This window comes from Ranitomeya imitator, chromosome 5 (assembly GCF_032444005.1).
Source record: "Ranitomeya imitator isolate aRanImi1 chromosome 5, aRanImi1.pri, whole genome shotgun sequence".
Classification (NCBI taxonomy): domain Eukaryota; kingdom Metazoa; phylum Chordata; class Amphibia; order Anura; family Dendrobatidae; genus Ranitomeya; species Ranitomeya imitator.
Genome location: NC_091286.1, coordinates 192,303,096 through 192,326,891, shown reverse-complemented (window position 1 = coordinate 192,326,891; position 23,796 = coordinate 192,303,096). Strand labels below are relative to the sequence as shown.

The 23,796-nt window shown below is 46.6% G+C and overlaps 1 protein-coding gene across 1 annotated transcript in view; it reads right to left on the bottom strand.

The window, feature by feature from the left end:
* Positions 1–23,796, bottom strand: part of LOC138680613 (troponin T, cardiac muscle isoforms-like) — a 302,991-nt gene that overhangs the window by 268,344 nt on the left and 10,851 nt on the right. Inside the window, exon 2 of the mRNA XM_069767943.1 lies at positions 20,506–20,525. Within this exon, the coding sequence (XP_069624044.1) occupies positions 20,506–20,525 (20 nt within the window). The remainder of the gene's footprint in view (positions 1–20,505; positions 20,526–23,796) is intronic.

The window sequence follows — 23,796 nt, the reverse complement described above, 5'->3', positions numbered from 1 at the left end:
AATCACCCTTATATCACTATTCACGTGCCCGCTCTCTGCCCGCTCACATACTGCAGCCCTGCTCTGCTAAGAAATCTCCTGCAGCATCACCTCAGACTGCATTGTACATAAAGACTCTCTGTGTATTATACCGCACTGCTGCAGATCGTCGGACCGCAGAACCCCACAATTCTCCAACATCACCTTGGGAATCTTATCAGGGGGTCGCAACTAAGCTGCACCGCAATTTCCAGAAGCGAAGATAGCAGAAGCAGAGGCTCAAGCAAGGATTCTTCAAACAGAAATGGAGGAAGAAATTGCATTAGCCGAAGTAAAAATACTCGAGCAAGCATTGAAGCAAAACCTCGACCCAATTTGCCTGCCACCACAGGAAGAAGACGACCCAGCTGTTCGTACCAGAGACTACGTGCAGAAACAGATACCTGCAGCGCACACCTTCTCCAGTGACGTTCAACCCAACATTGCGGAAACGTCCAAGTCAGCCCAACCTATGGTGCCAGTATCGCCCACAGCCCCTACAGAGACCCAAGACCAACGCCGTGATGTACCCCCTCAGGAGCAATCATCATCGCAAGAAGACCACAAGGCACACTCCAGCCCGCCTCCACAGTTCAAGCAGCAGTCATCGGAATCTCTAGAGGTTAAACCACAGCTCAACCCTGCAGCGACATCATTCTACCCGGGAACAATTCACCCTTCCACGCCACACAGCTTATACGCCCGAGGGGCACCACAAGCTAATATGGTAACAAGGAGTGAAGGATCAGACATGTCCGAGTTTGCCAGGTTCATGGTGAGCAGGGAGCTAATCAGCACTAGCCTCTCAAAATTCGACGACCGTGCAGAGAACTACAGAGCCTGGAAAGCAACCTTCAAGGCCGCCATTGCTGATCTCAACCTATCCGCGGAGCAGGAGCTCGACCTCATGGTAAAATGGTGGGTCCTGAATCCACAAACCGTATCAAGAGTCTTAGGACCGTCTATGTGGGGCAAGCTGAAGCAGGTCTCGCTGCGGCCTGGCAAAGACTTGAAAGAACCTACGGCAGCGCTGAAGCCATAGAAAAGTCCCTATTCAAGAGACTGCAGAACGTTCCAAGGATCAACCTTAAGGAAGCCCACAAGCTTCTGGATTTAAGTGACCTGCTTATGGAGCTGGAACTTGCTAAAAGAGACCCTCGTCTGTCTGGACTGTGCTACCTGGACACTGCCCACGGGGTGAACCCGATCATCTCAAAGCTGCCACACAGTCTGCAAGAGAAGTGGGCAGTGTGCGTCTCCAGGTATAAAAGGTCACATGACGTCACCTTTCCTCCGTTCATTCAGTTCTGCAAGTTCATTGACGAACAAGCCCAAATGAGGAACGACCCTAGCCTCGACTTCCTGGAGTCTAACACTGCAGCTCCAGCAACACCTTCATCAAGGTATGAAAGCGTCGCACATAGACGCAAGGACTCAAGGAACAGTGTAAGCGTCAGAAAGACTAACCTGCCATCGCCTGCAGTACCTGCCGACAAGCAGTACACTATTCCGTCGAGGGATAAGTCTTTCAATCGTGAGTGTCCCATTCATAAAAGACCACACTCACTGAACAAATGTAGAGGCTTCAGGTCCAAAACCATGCAGGAGCGCAAGAAAATCCTCAGCGAACTTGGAATATGTTTCAAATGCTGCGCTTCATCAGAACACATGGCCAAGGACTGTAAATCTGCCATTAAGTGTGAAGAGTGTCATAGCGACAGACACCCATCAGCCTTGCACCCAGGCTCAGTCACCAGCGATCCAGCAGTCGCAGTTACCTCTGGTCCCGCTACAAACCATGGCGGGGAGCCACAGAATCACGCCAAGTCCACCACAGCTGTGTCCTGCTCATGCTCAGAGGTATGTGGGGAGAATCAAAGTGCTAAATGCTGTGCCAGGATATGCCTAATCAGAGTCTATCCAGAAGGGCAACCAGAGAAGGCTGTAAAAATGTATGCCATCATTGACGATCAGAGCAATCGATCCCTAGCTGGACCTAAGTTCTTTGAAGCCTTTAGAATCAAGGGACCAGCAACGCCCTACACTCTGAATACTTGCTCGGGGCGCATAGAGACTAGCGGCAGAAGAGCACAAGGTTTCATCGCTTCTCCTGTCAATGAAGACGTAGAAATACCCCTACCTACGCTAATTGAATGCGATCAAATACCAGACCAAAGGGATGAGATCCCTACCCCGGAAGCTGCTTTCCACCAACCACACTTAAGGCACCTAGCCAGCGTTATCCCACCTTTGGACACAGATGCTGAAATCCTACTTCTGCTCGGCAGAGACAATTTGAGGATACATAAGGTCCGCCAACAGTGTAATGGTCCTGACTACGCCCCCTACGCCCAGAGACTTGACTTGGGGTGGGTAGTCATAGGAAATGTATGCTTGGACCAAACAGGAGTCCACTCCTTTAAGACGTACGTACGCCGAGACGGGCACCCTACCTTCTGCAAACCATGTCCTCATCACTATGAGGTGAAGGAACAGCTTCCAGATTCCGTAGAGCTGCCTGATGTTATCCCTTCTCCCTATGCAGACGACTTGGGAAAATTGGTGTTTCATACCACTAAGGATGACAACAAAGTAGCCCCATCTATGTAAGACAAGGAATTTGTCAGGATAATGGACAATGAGTTCCTTAAGGACGAAACCAATCACTGGGTTTTCCCCTTACCCTTCCGAGCTACCAGGGTAAGGCTCCCGAACAATCGTGAACAAGCCTTGTCCAGATTTAACTCTCTCCAGCGCACGCTAAGCAATAAACCGGAGATGAAAGAACACATTGTCACCTTTATGGGCAAAATATTCCATAACAACCATGCGGAGCCAGCGTCTCCCTTAAAGGAAAATGAGGAGTGCTGGTACCTACCCTCATTTGGAGTATATCACCCGAAGAAACCTAAACAAATTAGAGTTGTCTTTGATTCAAGCGCCAAACATCAAGGCGTATCTCTCAATGATGTCCTCCTCACAGGTCCTAATCTGACAAACAACTTAGTAGGAGTGTTGATGAGGTTCAGGAAAGAGCCCATTGCCATCACCGCCGACATTGAACAGATGTTCCACTGTTTCATAGTCCGAGAGGACCACAGGAATTTCCTCAGGTTCCTGTGGTACAAGGACAATGACCCCAGCAAAGAGATGGTGGAGTATCGCATGCGGGTGCACGTATTCGGGAACAGCCCTTTACCCGCTGTGGCAACATATGGCCTGCGGAGAACCGCACAAGAAGGAGAGTCCGAGTATGGAACAGACGCCAGAGACTTTGTAGAGAAAGACTTCTACGTAGATGATGGACTAAAATCTCTACCTACAGAAGAAGCTGCAATCGACCTACTCAAAAGGACCCAACATATGCTGTACCGAGCTAAGCTTAGACTGCACAAAATTGCTTCAAACAGCCCGGCTTTCATGAGAGCCTTTGAGTCAAGCGACCACGCACCTGGATTCAAGGACATAGACCTGGGACCAGACCGTCCGCCTGTGCAGAGAAGCTTAGGCCTGAGGTGGAACCTGTCAGCCGACACCTTCGGATTCCAAATCAACTGTGCAGACAAACCATTCACTAAACGTGGTGTCCTGTCAGTGGTAAATAGCCTGTATGACCCACTGGGATTCGTAGCACCAATTACCATACAAGGTAAATCCCTTCTGAGACAGCTGTCCGAAACTGTCAAGGACTGGGATACCCCTCTACCTCCTGATAAGGAACCAAAATGGGAAACCTGGAAGCAGTCTTTGTGTGCCTTGGATAAAATCCATATAACGAGATGCTACGCTGGAATCTCACTTGCTGCTAGCACTAGGACGGAACTCCATGTGTTCTCGGATGCATCCACGGAGGCCATTGCAGCTGTTGTCTACCTGAAGGTAACGGGATCTGACAATCAAGATCATGTTGGGTTCGTTTTCGGCAAAGCTAAGTTGGCTCCCAAGCCTGACCACACTATTCCCAGGCTGGAACTCTGTGGGGCTGTGCTTGCAGTAGAATTCGCAGACTTTATTCAGCATGAGCTGGACACTCACATAGATGACGTACAATACTACAGTGACAGTAAAGTTGTCTTAGGTTACATCTACAACCAAACAAGGCGCTTCTACGTGTACGTCAGTAACCGCATTGAGAGAATAAGAAGGTCTTCCAAACCTGAACAGTGGCACTATATCCCATCTGAACTTAATCCAGCCGACCATGCCACTAGACCTATGTCTATAAATTCCTTTGCTAACTCTTCTTGGCTTTCAGGTCCAAAGTTTCTGCTGGAACAGAAGGGAAGTGAATGTGTTCAGGAAGTCTTCAGCATCCAGGATCCGGACGATGATCCAGAAGTCCGCTCCGAGGTCAGTGCTCTGGCCACGAACGCTAAACGAACCTCCACCCTCGGTTGTCAGCGCTTTGAACGCTTCTCCAATTGGATGAAACTCATTAAGACTATTGCAAGGTTAGTCCACATTGCGAGATCTTATCACAAGCCACATGGAGACAAAGACTGTCATGGTTGGCACGTCTGCCAAAAAATACTCACTATCGAGGACATTCCGGTAGGATAAACTACCAACAGAACACTGCACTACTATTTGTCCATTGGATTACAGTGGGTCAGAGATAGTTTGGCCTAGTGCGGCTTCTCTGATCCGAAGATGGGTTTTCCATTGGATTATCTCAGGAACTGACTTAATGTCTTGTTTAAAGTTATTATTGCATTACATGCATGTTTGGTTTCACTTTCTAGGTTGTTGGACTTTTTAAGGACATTGATATAGTGAAATCCCTTACGGAATTTCAGACGGGGAGTGTGCTGTTCCATGTATATTCCTCAGTTTCCATGTATGTTGTTATATTTTACTCTGCTGCCACCCAATGGCCTTTTTCTGTATGGCAGCTTGTTTTTCATGTATTTCTTGTGGGCATGTCTTACATCCGGTTCAGGGGTCAAATCTTCTCTTCCTCTGGCAGCCATTTCCAGTTTACTTTCTGTTGTGAGAGGACGTGCTTTTGAACTGGGCTTAGGAAGGCATCAGTCTTTCGATCACTCTCTCATGCTGCTCACACTTGCAGTCATACTTGGTGCTACATCTTATTGTACCCTGTCTACCCTGCATTTCTGGAGAAGTTCTGTATTACCAGTTATACGCTGTATGTCCAGATCTACAAAATAAACAAGTCTGGATTACACAATCCCTGGAGTGCATCATCTCTCTGGACGCTGAGCAGCATTGGTCCTGTCTGCCTCATATCGAGGAAATGCGAAGGTACGATTATCTCTCTCACAACTCTTATTAGTCTGCGACACCTTCATTCGCCTCATGTGGGGACAGAACACCTCAAACCATCCAATTGACCGCAAAAAGGGAAGATCCCTGGTTTGTAGCAGTAGAAGCTCTCTCTGCATTAGAACCTCTACAGCAGAAAGAGGAGCTGAAAATTCTTGACAAAATGCGGGTTGAACTTAGGCTACTTTCACACTTCCGTCTTTTGTCCTCCGTCGCAATCCGTCGGTTTGGGCAAAAAACGGATCCTGCAAATGTGCTTTCAGGATGCATTTTTTGGCCCATAGACTTGTATTGGCGACGGATCGCGACGGATGGGCACACGTCGCATGCGTCGTGCGACGGATCCGTCAAGTTTTGGCAGACGCGACGCACAAAAAACGTTCAATGTAACTTTTTTTGTGCGACGTGTCCGCCATTTTTGACTGCGCATGCGCAGCCGAAACTCCGCCCCTCCTCCCCGGACTGCAGAATGGGCAGCAGATGCGTTGAAAAACTGCATCTGCTGCACACGTCTTGCAGTTATTTCACAACGTCCATCGGTACGTCGGCCCGATGCATTGCGACAGGCCCGTACCGACGGAAGTGTGAAAGTAGCCTTATCAGGCTTACACCTAGTCAGATACACCAAGTGGAAGTCCTGCTGGGGCGCTATCGGGACGTGTTCGCCCAGCATGAAGATGTCTTTGGCTGTACCAGCGCCATCACTCACGAGATCTCAATGGGGCAAGCAGCGCCTATAAGAGAGCGCTATCAACAGATTCCTCTGCAACTGTATCAGGAAGTGAAGGGCATGCTCTCCCAGATGTTACAGAATGGCATGATCCAGGAAAGCCAGAGCCTGTGGGCTGCTCCGATTGTCCTTGTCTGGAAAAAAGACGGAACTCTTCGATTTTGTGTTAAATGCCTGTACCGTTTGGGACTCATATCTGCTGCCCCGAGTAGAAGAGTCTCTCTCCACCCTAGGACACACAAAGTATTTCTCTACACTGGATTTGGTGAGTGACTACTGGCAGGTGCCAATGTCAGAGCGTGATTGAGCGAAGACAGCCTTTATACTACCAATGGGGCTGTTTGAATTTAATAGAATACTCCAGGTAAATGGTAAATGCTCCAGGAACTTTTCAACCGCTTATGGAGAAGTGTCTGGGGGACTGGAATTTTAAAGCCACACTGATCTATCTGGATGAGATAATCAAATGATCAAAATGTTGTGTTTGCGCTGTATTATATCCTAATATTGGACAAAGATTGCTTAAAACATGTGAGCATGTGTATACATGTGGCAAAGTTAATAATATCGCTGCCAGGATAGTACTCTGCTCTAGGTTGTAGGAGTAGGTTGAAATATCTTCAGGAGCTACCTGATATAATTTTGAAGCCGGTGGATAAAGGGGGTAACGTTGTCCTCTGGCCCACATGTATGTACGAGAGAGAGGCTTTCCGCAAATTAAATAAAACTATGTTATATGAAACTTTCCTATAATCCCCTCTCGACATATTCGCTTCAATTAGATACAATTATTAGGCGGGCTCTTGAGGACAACGTTATCTCTAAAGATTTAGCATTGGCTCTGGTGGTTCCTGAACCTACAATTTCGACCCTCTATTTGCTCCCTAAAATTCATAAAAATCCTTCCTCACCACCTGGAAGACCAATTATCTCGGGCAAGGGTAATTTTTTGAAACACATTAATAAGTGGATCGACTACTACCTTCAACCTCTGGTCTCGGGCCTCCCTTCCTTCCTCAAGGACACAGGGGATTTGCTGCGTAGGGTGGACGGACTGTATCTGGAGGGTGATACTTTAATGGTTTCAGCGGATGTCGAATCCTTCTGTACAAACATTAAACATGCTGACGGATTAGCGGCTGTAAAATTCTATTTGAATACTTCGTCTTTGTCCATTGGGATTCGTGCATTATTGCTGGAATTATTGGAGTTCACCCTCACTCCGGGCTACATTACAGCAACAAGGCACTTATGTGGCACATACCTCCCGTCGACTACAGACCCTTTAGCCATGCTACATACCTCCCCCCTCTGCCTAAAGCCGTGGGGCTTGGCACTTTCCCCCACTAAACAAGGGATTCTTGATAGGGCATCCGCATTACCGTGCAGCTTTCCGGCCCTATGTTCCACATGGAAACTGAAGTCCTGCAGGGCTAAGAACCAACGGGTGACTCTTGCATTTCTACCCTTCGTTTCCCTCATCCACCTAAGTGGGGCATGGTCGGATATCAGTCTAAATTTACGTCCCAGCAGATAGTACCGTAATGTGTCCACTGCCCATTTTATGGCCAAGCACTCCTTCTCAACGACTGAGTAGTTCTTTTCAGACGAGTACAGCTTCCTACTCAGATAGAGAACAGGATGCTCCTCCCCATGTAGTTCTTGGGAAAGGACTGCTCACACCCCAACATCTGAGGCATCTGTCTGAAGAATAAACTCTTTCTTGAAGTTTGGGGCCATCAGAACGGGTTGCTTACATAAAGCCTCTTTCATTTCTTGGAAGGCTGACTCTGTTTCTTCGGACCACTTAACCATTACTGATTTTGTCCCTTTTAGCAGGTCAGTCAGAGGCGCAGCCATCGTGGCGAAGTTTGGGATGAACCTCCTGTAATATCCCACGATTCCCAGGAAGGCTTTAACTTGCTTCTTGGAAACTGGTTTTGGCCATGTTTGAATTGCCTCCACTTTACTGATTTGGGGTTTTATTTCTCCATGACCCACTATGTATCCAAGGTACTTAGCTTCTTCTTTACCCAAGGCACACTTCTTCAGGTTTATTGTAAATCCGGCCTCTCTTATAGCATCAAACACCGCTTGGACTTTCTCCAGATGACTCTCCCAGTCCGGGCTAAAGATGACGATATCATCTAGGTACGCAGCAGCGTATGCCTTGTGGGGTGCAAGGATTCTATCCATAGCCCTTTGGAAGGTGGCCGGAGCTCCCTGTAGGCCAAATGGCATCCGGACATACTGGAAGCATCCATCTGGTGTAGAAAACGCCGTCTTCTCCTTGGCTTCCTGTGCCATGGGGATCTGCCAATACCCCTTCGTCAAATCCAAGGTGGTTATGTACCTGGCGGGCCCAAGCCTTTTGATGAGCTCATCAACGCGGGGCATGGGATATGCGTCAAACTTGGAGACCTCATTCAACTTCCTATAGTCGTTGCAAAATCTCCACTCCCCATCAGGTTTTGGGACCAGGACAATTGGGCTCGACCAACCGCTCTTGGATTCATCAATGACTCCAAGCTTCAACATACGCTCCACTTCCTTGGAGACTACTTCTCGACGGGCCTCAGGAATTCTATAGGGCTTCACGTTCACGCGCACAAGTGGCTCTGTCAGGACCTCATGCTCTATGACCTTCGTGTACCCAGGCAACTCAGAAAACAGGTCTCTGTTTTTCTGGAGTAACTCCCGGCATTGCTGTTTCTGGGTCTTCGATAGCGTCTCCGCTATAGTAACCGCTCCAACCTCACCTTCTGGGTTGCTTAACAATGATGGCATTACTGTCGGCTCTCTATCTTGCCACGGCTTGATGAGGTTGACATGGCATACTTGGAATGGTTTCCGTCTTCCTGGCTGGTGAATTTTATAATTTACTTCACCAAGTTTCTCGACAACCTCATACGGCCCTTGCCATTTGGCCAAGAACTTGCTTTCCACCGTCGGAACTAACACAAGAACTCGGTCTCCCGGATTGAACTGCCTCACTCTTGCAGACCGGTTGTAGACTCTGGCCTGAGCTTCTTATGCCTGGAGGAGGTGTTCTTTCACGATAGGCATCACCTTTGCAATCCTCTGCTGCATCAGGGCCACATGCTCAATGACACTTCTGTGGGGCGTGACTTCGGCTTCCCAGGTTTCCTTGGCTATATCCAGGAGTCCTCGTGGATGTCGGCCATATAGAAGCTCAAACGGTGAGAACCCTGTGGAGGCCTGTGGAACTTCACGAATGGAAAACATCAGATAGGGTAAGAGACAATCCCAGTCTCTACCGTCTTTCTCTATAGCTTTTCTCAGCATGCTCTTCAGTGTCTTGTTAAACCTCTCAACGAGGCCATCTGACTGGGGATGGTATACCGAGGTCCTCAACTGGGAGATTTTCAGGGCTTTGCATAATTCCCTCATCACCTTGCTCATAAAAGGTGTCCCCTGGTCAGTCAGGATCTCCTTCGGCAGACCTGTCCGGGAAAAGACATGGACCAACTCGTGAGCTATACTCTTTGAAGAAGAATTTCTCAAGGGAACTGCCTCAGGATAGCGTGTGGCATAGTCCAGGATGACTAATATATACTGATGGCCCCGGCCTAATTTAACTAAGGGACCGACCAAGTCCATGGCAATTCTCTCGAATGGCACCTCAATAATGGGCAGTGGCATAAGGGGGTTCTGGAAATGAGGAGTGGGAGCAGTTAGCTGACATGTAGGGCAGGACCTGCAATAGTTCACTATTTCCCGGTGACACCCAGGCCAATAGAACCTCTGCACAACCCGTTCCTGCGTTTTTTCCACCCCTAGGTGTCCACCCAAGATATGTGAATGGGCCATATCAAACACCTTCCGTCTATATGGACCCGGCACTACCAACTGCTCTACCAACTCCTCCCTTATTTTCGTGACCCGGTACAGTAACTCCCCCCTCATTCGAAAATGGGGAAATCTTGTGTCCGCCCCCGGCTCCTGTACCACCCCATCAATAACTGTGACATTATTAAAGGCTTCCCTCAGAGTGGGGACCCTATGTTGGGCAGTCCCAAAATTTTCACCGGTCACCTCTAACTCCAGAATGTCAGATGCAGGGGACACTTCCTCCTCATCCCCAACCAGAACACAAAAAGGAAACCTGTCTGACTCTGGGTGTGGCGACACCCTTCCAGGGTTCATTGGTTCCCTACTCTTGCTAGGGAGCTCAGAACCATTTCCCCACAAATCCCAAAACAAACAGAAATCCCGGCCAATAATTATAGGGTGCAACAAGTCCTGCACGACGACGACTATGTGGGACTCAGTGCCACATGCCGTTTCAATGTCCGCCCTGGCCATAGGGTAGTCCTTTGCATCACCATGTATGCACCGCACTCCGACCTTCTTTCCCGGGAGCAGGTGGAGAGGAAAAGTGGCCCTCACCAGGGTCACTAGGCTCCCCGAGTCTAACAGTGCCGTTAATGCACGACCGTTCACCTTTACGGGACACGCTTGAGGTCGCCCGTTTGGCGGAGAATTCACACCGCAGGCTGGATATGCATAGTATGAACAACGGCATCCCATGCTGCAGTCCATCTGCTCAGTGGTCTGGGAACAATGGGCAGCTATATGTCCTGGCCTGTGGCACCTCCAACAAATAACATCACCCGTAGGGACCTTGGGCACCACCTCCCCCGCCCTTTGTGACCTTGGACGTCCCACCCCTTTTTGGGACTCAGCTCCCTTCTGGGATCCCCAGTACGACATGGGTTGCCTCCCGGAGGAGCCTTCCAACAGTTGGTATCTCTCAACCAGTCCGATCAGCTCATCGGCATTCTGGGGATCACCCTGGGCAACCCAAGTCTGTATGGACCTCGGGAGGGAATGCACAAACCGATCCATCATCACTCGTTCCACTATCTGTGCAGGTGTACACGACTCTGGCTGCAGCCATTTCTGGACCAGGTGCAACAGGTCAAACATTTGAGAGCGAGGCGTTTTGTCCCGGTGATAGGCCCAGCAGTGAACTCGCTGTGCCCTGACAGTCAGTGTCACCCCCAAACGTGCGAGAATCTCAACTTTCAATTTGTGATACTCTTTGACATCCTGCAAGGTCAAATCATAGTACGCCTTCTGGGGTTCTCCCGTCAGGTATGGCGCCAGTACCTCTGCCCACTGCTCTGGCGGAAGTTTTTCCCTCTCAGCGACCCTCTCAAACACCGTCAGGAAGGCCTCAACATCATCCCCGGGAGTCATTTTCTGCAATGCGCGTCTTACCGTCTTCCGGACGTGGGTGTCATCAGCCAGACCTGGGGTTGGGGCGCTCGCCTTGCCCTGGATGGCGGTTGCCAGAAGCTGCATCTGCTGCTGATGCTCCTGCTGGCTCTGTCGTTGCTCTTGCTGGCTCTGTTGTATCTGCTGCTGGCTCTGTTGTATCTGCTGCATCAATAGCCTGTTGGTCTCTTGCTGCCTTTGCTCCTGCTGTGACTGCATCTGGACCAAGTGTTTCAGCAGGTCCTCCATTTTCTCCGGCAATGCTTGCTGGCTTGCAACAGACTTGACCCAGGACATTCAAAAATAGACTTACGTCTCCGCTGGGAACGCTGCCCGCATTCTCCACCAATTGTAGGGATTTCACTCACTCAGGTGCGACGGCTGACACTCAGGAGGCACATTCCTTTAAAGTTCACAAAGGTTTATTGCATCGTAAACCATTTGGTAAAAATAACAGAAAACAAATAGCCTCTGGCTCAGGCAAGAAAACAAGTGTCCAGTCCTTCAGGCTCAGTCCTGGAGCCTTAACACGCTCAGGAGGGTTCCACCTCCATACATATCTGCTGTGTAAAGTCTTATATAGAGCTAACCACACCCAGAACCCATCACATGATTAGCCATGTGGTCTGACATCACCACAGGTCCTGATACACATATATATACAAGGTTATGTGCAAGAAAGAAATACTCCGGGCTACATTACAGCAACAAGGCACTTATGTGGCACATACCTCCCGTCGACTACAGACCCTTTAGCTATGCTACAATATATATATATATATATATATATATATATATATATATGCACTTTTTCACCTGTGTGTTCATGTTTCCATGTATGATACATTACTATTGATATTGAACATGAGAGGATGTAATTATGTACTTTCTTACAATATCCAATGTCCACTGATTAAGTGGTTGCTTTGGGGATGATTGGTTAGTCTCCATGTAGCTTGTTGGTATTTGTAACCCACTACTGTCTAAGGCTGGTTTCACACTTGCGTTTTTGTCTGCTGCGTTTTTTTTCAAAAAAACGCATGCGTTTTTTTTTCCTATATTTAACATTGAAAACGCATGCGTTTTTTTGTGTATGCGTTTGGTCGCGTTTTGCAACGCATGCGTTTTTTTACTGCATGCGTTTTTTTTCTAAAATGCTACTTGTAGTATTTTTAGAAGCGTTTTTTGGACCAAAAAAAACGCATGCCTTTTCATGCGTTTTTTTTGTGTCAAAAAATGCATTGGAGTCAATGGGGACGCATGCGTTTTTTGGTGCATGCGTTTTTTGCGTTAAAAAACGCATGCGTTTTTTTATTAAAAACACTGAAAACACACTAATATGCCACAACCCAACGTAAAGGTGATAAAGGGATCCTAACCCTACCCCTAACCCTAACCCTAACCCTACCCCTACCCCTAACCCTAAGGGATCCTAACCCTACCGCTAACCCTAACCCTAACCCTACCCCTAACCCTAACCCTAAGGGATCCTAACCCTACCCCTAACCCTACCCCTAACCCTAACCCCTTTATGGTTAGGGGTAGGGTTAGGGTTAGGGGTAGGGTTAGGATCCCTTAGGGTTAGGGGTAGGGTTAGGGGTAGGGTTAGGGTTAGGGGTAGGGTTAGGGGTAGGGTTAGGATCCCTTAGGGTTAGGGGTAGGGTTAGGGTTAGGGTTAGGGGTAGGGTTAGGATCCCTTAGGGTTAGGGTTAGGGGTAGGGTTAGGGTTAGGGTTAGGGGTAGGGTTAGGGTTAGGATCTCTTTAGGGTTAGGGTTATGATCCCTACCCCTACCCCTAACCCTAACTATTTCTGTTTATAGTGGGTTTTTAACTTTTTTTTAATGATTGGCAGCTGTCACACATTTCTCAGCATGCGTTTAAAAAACGCAAACGCATGAAAAAACGCATGTAAACACGGTAAAACGCCGCGTTTTTTACACCACATGCAAAAACGCATGCGTCAAAAAAACGCAGCGTTTGCATGCGTTTACATGCGTTTTTTCACCATGCGTTTTTTTGCGTTTTTTACCGCAAAAACGCACCCAAAAAAACGCAAATGTGAAACCAGCCTAATTCCTGTCATTTATGTATTTATACTCAATATATCGACTTGCTATTATTTATTGGATTCTTTGCACCATTTTTTAGTGGTTTTTAGTACTCTGCTCTGTAGAGTGTTACCTTTTAAGCAGCAAGGCTGCTGAAATTTATAGTGTCCTCATCTGATATCAAGTTCCCACTGCGGAGTAGCGTTCAGTGTTCCGGGACGCTGTGACAGACGTCCCTCTGTAGCTGCGGTCCGTGTGGCGCGAAAGCTGGTTACCACTAAGAAAGCCAGTAAGGTACGCTGAGCTTACAGGACCTTACGTGGCGTTACGGTCACATGATAGATCACGTGCCTGGCTGCGTGGTGCAAACTAGCGGTAACCTAGATGAGATAATCGTTTATGCTGGCACGTTTGATGACCATCTGCAACAATTAGAGCAAGTGTTGAGCTGGCTCCAAGACGCGATCTAAAGGTGAAGCCTTCCAAATGCCACCTGTTCCACACCCAGTTTGAGTACCTAGGGCACATGGTTTCAGCTGAAGGGGTAAAACTGTCCCCAGAGTAGATCGCAGCGGTACAAGAATGGCCTACCCCCAAAACAGTAAAATATGTATGGACCTTCCTGGGACTAACTGGCTACTACCGACGGTTTATAAAGAATTTCACACACATCGTGAACCCACTGCTGGAACTGTTGAGAGGTGTCCCATCTTGAGCCAAGAATCAGGAGGTACAATGGGGAGAACAGCAATAACAGGCCTTCCAAACTCTGAAAGCTGCCCTGATGGAAGCCCCAGTACTGGCCTACTCCAGCAGCCTGCAAGGACGAGGAGCAGTATTGTCACAAATCCAAGATGGAAAAGAATGGGTAATTGCATATGCAAGTTGCTCCCTCCACAACTCCGAGCAAAACCCTGACAATTACAGTTCGTTCAAGTTGGAGCTACCGGCACTGGTGTGGTCTATGACAGAGAAATTTGCGGAATACTTGGCCGGGTCCGAAGTGCTGGTACATACTGACAATAACCTGTTGGCTCATCTGGAAAAAGTGAAATTAGGTGCCCTAGAGCAACGCTGGGTAGTAAGAATGGCAAAATATTGATATAAAATCACTTACTGTCGAGGGGCCGAAAACACCCATGCAGATGCTTTGTCCAAAGTCACACATGAAGAGCCTGGTCCCAATCGGGATGAAGAACTCGAGGATGAGGAAATTCCTATTTTCTGGGTATGGTCAGGACGTTGACCGCAACGTAGGATTAGGTGCCGACTGATGTCTCGAAGAGTATACTGAAACAGCCTCGTGATGAGTGGGTAAGGATGCAACAGATGGATGGAGAACTCACACAAATTTGGTCTTGAGTAGCCCGATAACAATTGCCCAGCCAGAACGAAAGAGAAGTCCTGACCACTGGGGCCCTGCAAATCATTCGACAGTGAGAAAGACTCTGAGAGATGGGCTACTGTAATGGAAGATCCAGCTGCAGAGTGCTTTGCCCGTTGTCTGGCAGAAGGTGATCCCGGAAACGCTGGTGCATGAAGTAGCAAGAGAGGCCCATGAAAAAGAAGCACATTTTGGGCCCCAGAAGACCCTGCACTGGTTACAGAAAACAGTTTATCATCCCCTGTTGAAGACGGCAGTTGAAGAAGTGTGCCAACAGTGCAGGAACTACGAGTTGTCTAAGCCCCCTGAGCAGAGAGCTCCTATCCAGACGGTGAAGCCCTCAGCCCCGATGGATATGCTGATGATTGACTTTGTAATGATTGGACCAGCTTGCCAAGGATACGAACATTGCCTGGTGATGTTGGATCATTTTACTAGATTTGCGGTAGTGACCCCAACTCGAGACCAAACTGCAGAGTCAGCAGTTCATGCCATCTGTAAAAATTTAATTCAAGTATATGGATGCCCAAAGAGGATTCATTCAGATCAGGGAGCCTGCTTTCTGGGGAAAGTAATGGAAGAGCTACACCGTTTATACCAGATTGAAAAGTTGTGGACAACCCCTTACCATCCTCAGGGCAACAGGGCCTGTGAACAATTAACCACACCCTCGTTCAAATGTTGAGGACCTTGGAAGAGGATCATAAGGTCCATTGGCCAGAATTTGTGTCAGAGCTGGTGTGGGCACCACGGGACACACATCTTACTCTCTACTCTTCAGCAAGGCCAGCAAAGAGATCACTGAGCTGGACCCAGAGGAGGACTACCCACGGACAGGGGTGTTCAATTGGGTGCGAGAACATCGACATCGAATACAAATTCTTCATCGCCTAGTACGGATCAGGTTTCAAGAATTGGAACATGTTGCAGTGGCCCTCTGCGAGGGACAGCTCTACAGGCCAGAGACATACATCCAAAAAACAAGCTTGGTTAGCTGTGGGAAGAAATACCACACCAGGTCATGCGTCAGGTCCGCCCTGCAGGGCCAGTCTATGAAACTTTACATGAAGAAGAGAAAGGTGCCCCTTCCTGTGTGGTGCATTGAAATATGCTCCGGCCGTGTGTATCCCACGATCCAGTTGTAAAAGAAGAGAAGAGGTACCTCCACCTGGAGACTCCTCCAGGCGTGTACTATGGAGGACAGAGAATGAACTTCAATCCAATATTGCAGCCAGCATGCAGCCAGCGAGTAAGGAAAGGATGAATCAAACACCCGAAAACCCCGCCCCTATGGCTGAAAATTCTTCCCTCCAAATTCAGGTGACAGAGTCCCTTTAAATCACAGAGATATGTCACACAAAATACTTAATAAGTAACATTTCCCACATCTACTTTACATCAGCACAATTTTGGAACCATTTTTTTTTGTTAGGGAGTTATAAGGGTTAAAAGTTGATCAGCAATTTCTCATTTTTACAACACCATTTTTTTTTGGACCACATCACATTTGAAGTGACTTTGAGGGGTCTATATGATAGAAAATACCCAAGTGTGACACCATTTTAAAAACTGCACCCTTCAACGTGCTCAAAGCCACATTCAAGAAGTTTATTAACCCTTCAGGTGTTTCACAGGAATTTTTGGAATGATTAATAAAAATAAACATTTAACTTTTTTTCACAAAAAATGTATTTCTGATCCAATTTATGTTATTTACAAAGGGTAACAGGAGACATTGGACCCCAAACGTTGTTTCACAATGTGTCCTGAGTATGCTGATACCCCATATGTGGGGGTAAACCACTGTTTGGTCGCATGGCAGAGCTCGGAAGGGAAGGAGCACCATTTGACTTTTCAATGCAAAATTAGCTGGAATTGAGATAGGACGCCATGTCGTGTTTGGAGCCCCTGATGTGCCTAAACAGAGGAAACCCCCCAAAAGTGACATTATTTTGGAAAGTAGACCCCCTAAGGAAATTATCTAGATGTGTGGTGAGCACTTTGAACCCCCAAGTGCTTCACATAAGTTTATAATGTAGAGTCGTAAAAATAAAAAATCTTATTTTTTTCACAAAAATGATTTTTTCCCCCAATTTTTTATTTTCCCAAGGGTAACAGGAGAAATTGGACCCCAAATGTTGTGCAACTTGTCCTGAGTACGCTGATACCCCATATGTGGGGGTAAACCACTGTTTGGGCGCATGGCAGACCTCAGAAGGGAAGAAGTGTCATTTGACTTTTCAATGCAAAATTGGCTGGAATTCAGATAGGACGCCATGTCTCGTTTGGAGAGCCCCTGATGTGCCTAAACATTGAAATCCCCAAAAGTGACCCCATTTTAGAAAGTACACCCCCTAAGGAACTTATCTAGATGTGTGGTGAGCACTTTGAACCCCCAAGTGCTTCACAGAAGTTTATAATGTGGAGCTGTAAAAATATAAAATCTTATTTTTTTCACAAAAATGATTTTCACCCCCAAGTTTTTATTTTCCCAAGGGTAACAGAAGAAATTGGACCCTAAAATTTCTTGTACAATTTGTCCTGAGTACGCTGATACCCCATATGTGGGGTAAACCACTGTTTGGGCGCATAGCAGTGCTCAGAAGGGAAGGAGCACCATTTGACATTTCAATGCAAAATTGGCTGTAATTGAGATGAGATGCTATGTCTCGTTTGGAGAACCCCTGATGTGCCTAAACAGTGGAAACCCCCCAAAAGTGACACCATTTTGGAAAGTAGACCCCCTAAGGAACTTATCTAGATGTGTGGTGAGCACTTTGAACCCCCAAGTCGTTCACAGAAGTTTATAAAGTAGAGCCGTGAAAATATATTTTTTTTTTCCACAAAAATTATCTTTTAGCCCCCAATTTTGTATTTTTCCAAGGGTATCTGGAGAAATTGGACCCCAAAAATTGTTGTGCAATTTGTCCTGAGTATGCTGATACCCCAAATATGGGAGAAAACTACTGTTTGAGCACATGGCAGAGCTCGGAAGGGAAGAAGTTGCGCTTTGGAATACAGACTTTGATGGAATGGTCTGCGGGCATCATGTTGCATTTGCAGAGCCCCTGTTGTACCAAAACAGTAGAAAACCCCCAAAAGTGACCCCATGTTGGCAACTAGACCACCCAAGGAACTTATCTAGATTGTGGTGATCACTTTGAACCCCCAAGTGTTTCATTAAAGTTTATAACGCAGAGCAGTGAAAATAAAAAATCCTTTTTTTTTCCACAAAATGATTTTTAGCCCCCAGTTTTATATTTTCCCATAGGTAACAGGAGAAATTGGACACCAAGAGATATTGTCCTGAATACGCTGATACCCCATATGTGGGGGTAAACCACTGTTTGGGCACACGGAAGGGAAGGAGCACCGTTTTACTTTTTCAACTCAGAATTGCATGGATTCGGATGTCATGTTACATTTGCAGAGCCCCTGATGTACCTAAACAGTGGAAACCTCCCAATTCTAACTCCAACTCTAACCCCAACACACCCCTAAGCCTAATCCCAACCCCAACACACCCCTAACCCCAACACACCCCTAACCCCAACACACTCCTAACCCTAATATCAACCCTAACCACACCCCTAACCCGAATACACCCCTAACCCGAACACCCCCCCTAACCCTAATCCCAACCCCAACACACCCCTAACCCTAATCCCAACCCTAACCATACCCCTAACCCTGGCACACCCCTAACCCAACCGTAAACATAATCCAAACCCTATTCCCAACACTAACCCCAACCCTAACTTTAGCCCCAACACTAACCCTAACTGTAGCCCCAACCCTAACCCTAACTTTAGCCACAACCCTAACTTTAGCCTCAACCCTAACCCTAGCTTTAGCCCCAACCCTAACTTTAGCCCTAACCCTAACTTTAGCCCCAACCCTAACCATAATTTTAGCCCCAACCCTAACTATAGCCCCAACCCTAGCCCTAACCCTAATGGGAAAATGGAAATAAATGCATTTTTTTATTTTATTATTTTTCCCTAACTAAGGTGGTTACAATGGGGGGTTTGATTTACTATTTATAGTGGGTTTTTATAGCGGATTGGCAGTTGTCACACACTAAAAGACGCTTTTTATTGCAAAAAATAGTTTTTGCGTTACCACATTCTAAGAGCTATAATTTTTCCATATTTTGGTCGACAGAGTCATATGAGGTCTTGTTTTTGTGGGACGAGTTGACGTTTTAATTGGTATCATTTTTGGGCATATGCCATTTTTTGATCGCTTTTTATTCCGATTTTTGTTAGGCAGAATGAACAAAAACCAGCAATTTGTGAATTTCTTTTGGGGGGGCGTTTATACTGTTCCGCGTTTGGTAAAATTGATAAAGCAGTTTTATTCTTCAAGTCAGTATGATTACAGCGATACATCATTTATATCATTTTTTTATGTTTTGGCGCTTTTATACAATAAAAACTATTTTATAGAAAAAATAATTATTTTTGCATCGCTTTATTCTGAGGGCTATGACTTTTTTATTTTTTCGCTGATAACGCTGTATGGCGGCTCTTTTTTTGCGTACAATGATGTTTTCGGCGGTACAATGTTTATTTATATCCGTCTTTTTGATCGCGTGTTATTCCACTTTTTGTTTGGCGGTATGATGATAAAGCATTGTTTTTTACCTAGTTTTTTTTTACGGTGTACACTGAAGGGGTTAACTAGTGGGACAGTTTTATAGGTCGGGTCGTTACGGATTGGGCGACACTAAATATGTGTACTTTTATTGTTGTTTTTTATTTACATAAAGAAATGTATTTATTGGAACAATTTTTTTTATTATTTATTTAGGGTTTTTGTTTTTACATATGTAAATAATTTTTTTGTACTTTTTTACTTTGTCCCAGTGTGGGACATCATGGTAAAGTGTCAGATCACTGATCTGACACTTTGCAATGCACTGTGTCAGATCAGCGATCTGACAGACACTGCAGGAGGCTTGCTGGTGCCTGCTCTGAGCAGGCGCTTGCAAGCCACCTCCCTGCAGGACCCAGAAGGAGCCCCATGGCTATTTTGGATCTGCCTGCAAAGAGGAGGATGGAGGAGACGCTTGGAGCAATGCGATCACATCACTTTGCTCCGAGGTTCTCAGGGAAGCATGCAGGGAGCCCCCTCCATGCGCGATGATTCCCCGGAACGCTGCAATCATGTTTGATCGCAGTGTTCTGGGGTTGATGTGCCGGGAGTGGTCCGTGACCGCTCCTGGCACATAGTGCTGGATGTCCACTGTGATAATCAGCTGACAACCGACCGTGAACGGCCGCGTTCCCCCATGAGCGCGGATGATTGCGTTAGACGTACTATCCCGTCGGTGGTTATACGGGCCCATACCACCTCGACGGGATAGTATGTCTAATGCCAGAAAGGGGATAAAGAACCAAAGTTAAGGTAGCCATTGACATCTGTCGGATTCGGGTTAAGGGTCAAGTTGGGATGCTGAACCGAACTTTGAACTGTAATTTGGACGAACACCCATGGGTCCACTCATCTATACTCAGTTTTTGTTTTGTATGCTAAAACCAGGAGTGAGTTATAAATGAAGAAGTGGTGTATGTGTTTCTATTATACTTTTCCTCTGACTGGTTTTGACCTACAAATACTGAGGTAAAAAAACTCAATCAATACTCAACATGTGCAAGTGACCTTAAAAAGATTATCCGACTCATATTACTTCAATTTCATATATTTGGCCAGTATAAGACTGTACGTTATTGGTAAGCTATAAGTTAATGCATTAACGTTAAACAAAAACAGATTGCATTAGAGAAATAAAAAATACCTTTGGCTTCTTTTCCATCCCTGTAAAAAAAAAAGCAAGTTAATAATGTAAAACAACATTTATATGAAAACAAAACAGCTCCAGCTAGCAGCATACTCTTGGCTTTTGTAGGACCAAGCCACTGCACTGCTAATGTGCAAGGTCACAACCCTGGAAGTCCAAAGTATATATGTTGAACGAGGATGCATCCTGTCATCTAGGGCATTACAGGACAATAGGATGGGCCTGTCCTGGATCAGAAATGGACACAGATCTCCATTTCCACTCAGATGCCAGCAACCTAGAGGTGTGGTTCTGATATGGCCTGGTTGTGACACTTGTCACTACTAATGGACAAGCTATGAGACAAGGTAGTCAAGAGGTCAGGCAACAAGAGAGCTCATCATAAACAAAGGGGTAAAGCAAAGGCATAGTTAGGTCACAGTCTGAGGTCAGAATTCCGGGAAGGTAGCGGATTGTAGCACCGCTCCAGAATCCTGCTCTGACAGGCAGGGTCTCCGGCGTGTCACTTTACTCACCCATGCTGCGGTCAGTTCTTCCCTTCCCCATGCTCTGCAAGCTTCCAGCCAGTCCTCTAGCCATGTCCCTAGGGCACGCGCATGTGCACTCCCGTCCTCTTAAAGGGTCAGCATGTGCAATTGCTATTTCCTCCCCAGCCAATAGCTGTGGGACATGTGTGTATATATATATATATATATATATAATATATAAAGCTGAATGTGTGTGTGTATGTGTGTATGTATGTCCGGGATTGGCATCTGCACCGTCGCAGCTACAGCCACAAAATTTTGCACAGTCACACGTCTGGACCCTGAGAGCATCATAGGCTATGTTATGAGGCGAAATTTTAACCCCGCGCTTTCCAATTCACCAAACAATTTTGCCCCTATCTACATAATAGGGAAAAGTGAAAGGAAAAGTGTTGGAGGCAAATTGACAGCTGCCAGATGTGAACAAGGGGGACTTAAAGAATGAGAGCAATGGCGCCAAAGAGTATATACCGTACAGATGCTAAGGTGGGGCCCCGACATGGGATACTCACCACACATGGGGATATGAACACACACACAAAAGGCGCCACAAACTACCACGTGCTTGAACACATATACCACCCTCAGGACACATTTCACCACACATACACCAACCTCGCCACATAAAAGTCGAAACACAAAAGTCGCAGCTCAAAACTCGCCACGCACAAAACTCGCCACATGCAAAACTCGCCACAAGTGCAAAACTCACCTCATGGAAAACGCGCCACACGCAAAACTTGCACATGCGGAAAAATTGCCACATGCACAAAAGTTGCAACACATGCAAAAGTTGCCTCACACAAAACTTGCACATACTCATAAGGCACCACACATTATAATCGCCACGAGCAGAACTCGCCATGCGCAAAACTTGCTGCACACAACTTGCTACACTAACCTGTCACATGCAACTCGACACACAAAAAGTTGCTACACGCATGTTGCCACACAAAACTCATCTCACAAAAGTCGCTACATGCATGTCGCCACACGCAACTCAACACACACAACTTGACAAAGGATATTCGCCCTAAAACACACACAAGTCTGGTATTATCCTTCAAAAATTTAAATCTGATTAATAAGCAGACAAACTACAAGAGCAACAAATGTATCATATAGGAATTATGGCAGCTGTCAGTCACATGACCTGTCTATTATGTGTATGTGTGAGCTAATATATACTGCCAGAGGGAGGGCTTCCTGTTGGCTGGGGATGTATCAAGCTGCCAATTTAGCTTACAAATACTGAGGTAAAAATACTGAGCAAACAACGTGTGAACGAGGTCTAATACAGGAGGAGATGACACACAGGTATATACTATATACAGGGGAGATGACACACAGATATATACTATATACAGGAGAGATGACACACAGGTATATACTATATAGAGGAGGAGATAATAATAAATAATAATAATAATAATCTTTATTTATATAGCGCCAACATATTCCGCAGCGCTTTACATTTTAACAGTTTCAAACACAAAAGTCATAAGTAACAAAATTAACAATACAATACTTAAAGCAAAAAAAGATGACCCTGCTCGTGAGAGCTTACAATCTACAATGAGGTGGGGGAGATACAAAGTACAGGTGTGTATTTACAATGATGTATTTACAATAATGGTCCAGCCATCTTCAGAGAGTGGGGGATAGATGGGGATAGTGAATGGGCTACACACACACACAAACATAAAATGACTTTGATTAGTAAACGTAATAGGCCGCTCTGAACAAATGTGTTTTGAGCGAGCGCCTAAAACTATGCAAATTGTGGATGGTCCTAATATCTTGGGGTAGAGCATTCCAGAGGATTGGTGCAGCACGGGAGAAGTCTTGGAGTCAGGAGTGGGAGGTACGGATTAGTGCAGAGGTTAGTCGAAAGTCATTTGCAGAGCGCAGTGGTCTGTTAGGCTGATAGACAGAAATGAAGGAGGAGATGTAAGGGGGTGCCGCACTGTGGAGAGCTTTGTGGGTGAGAACAAGTACTTTGAATTGTATCCTGTAATGAATGGGTAGCCAGTGTAATGACTGGCGAAGAGCGGACGCGTCCGAGTAACGATTAGCCAGATGGATGACCCTGGCTGCTGCATTAAGGATGGACTGGAGAGGGGAAAGTCGAGTGAAGGGGAGGCCAACTAATAGAGCATTGCAGTAGTCCAGGCGGGAGTGGATCAGGGCGACAGGGAGGGTTTTAGTTGTCTCCATGGTGAGAAAAGGGCGGATTCTAGAGATGTTCTTTAGGTGTAAGCGGCGCGAGCGGGCAAGAGATTGTATATGGGGAGGTGAAGGAGAGATCGGAGTCAAACGTAACACCCAGACAGCGAGCCTGCTGCCGGGGTGTTATTATGGTGCCACCCACGGAGAGGGAAATGTCAGATTTAGGGAGGTTAGTAGATGGTGGGAGCAGAAGAATTACAGTTTTGGAGAGGTTGAGTTTCAGATAGAGAGCAGACATGATGTTGGAGACTGCGGACAGGCAGTCAGTGGTGTTCTGTAGTACAGCAGGTGTAAGGTCAGGGGATGACGTGTATAGTTGTGTGTCATCAGCATAAAGATGGTACTGAAAGCCAAATCTGCTGATGGTCTGTCCAATTGGGGCCGTGTAGAGGGAGAACAGAAGGGGGCCAAGGACTGAGCCCTGAGGTACCCCGACAGCGAGAGGAAGAGGAGATGAAGTGGAGCCAGAGAACAGAACACTGAAGGAGCAGTCAGAAAGGTAGGAGGAGAACCAGGAGAGAGCAGTGTCCTT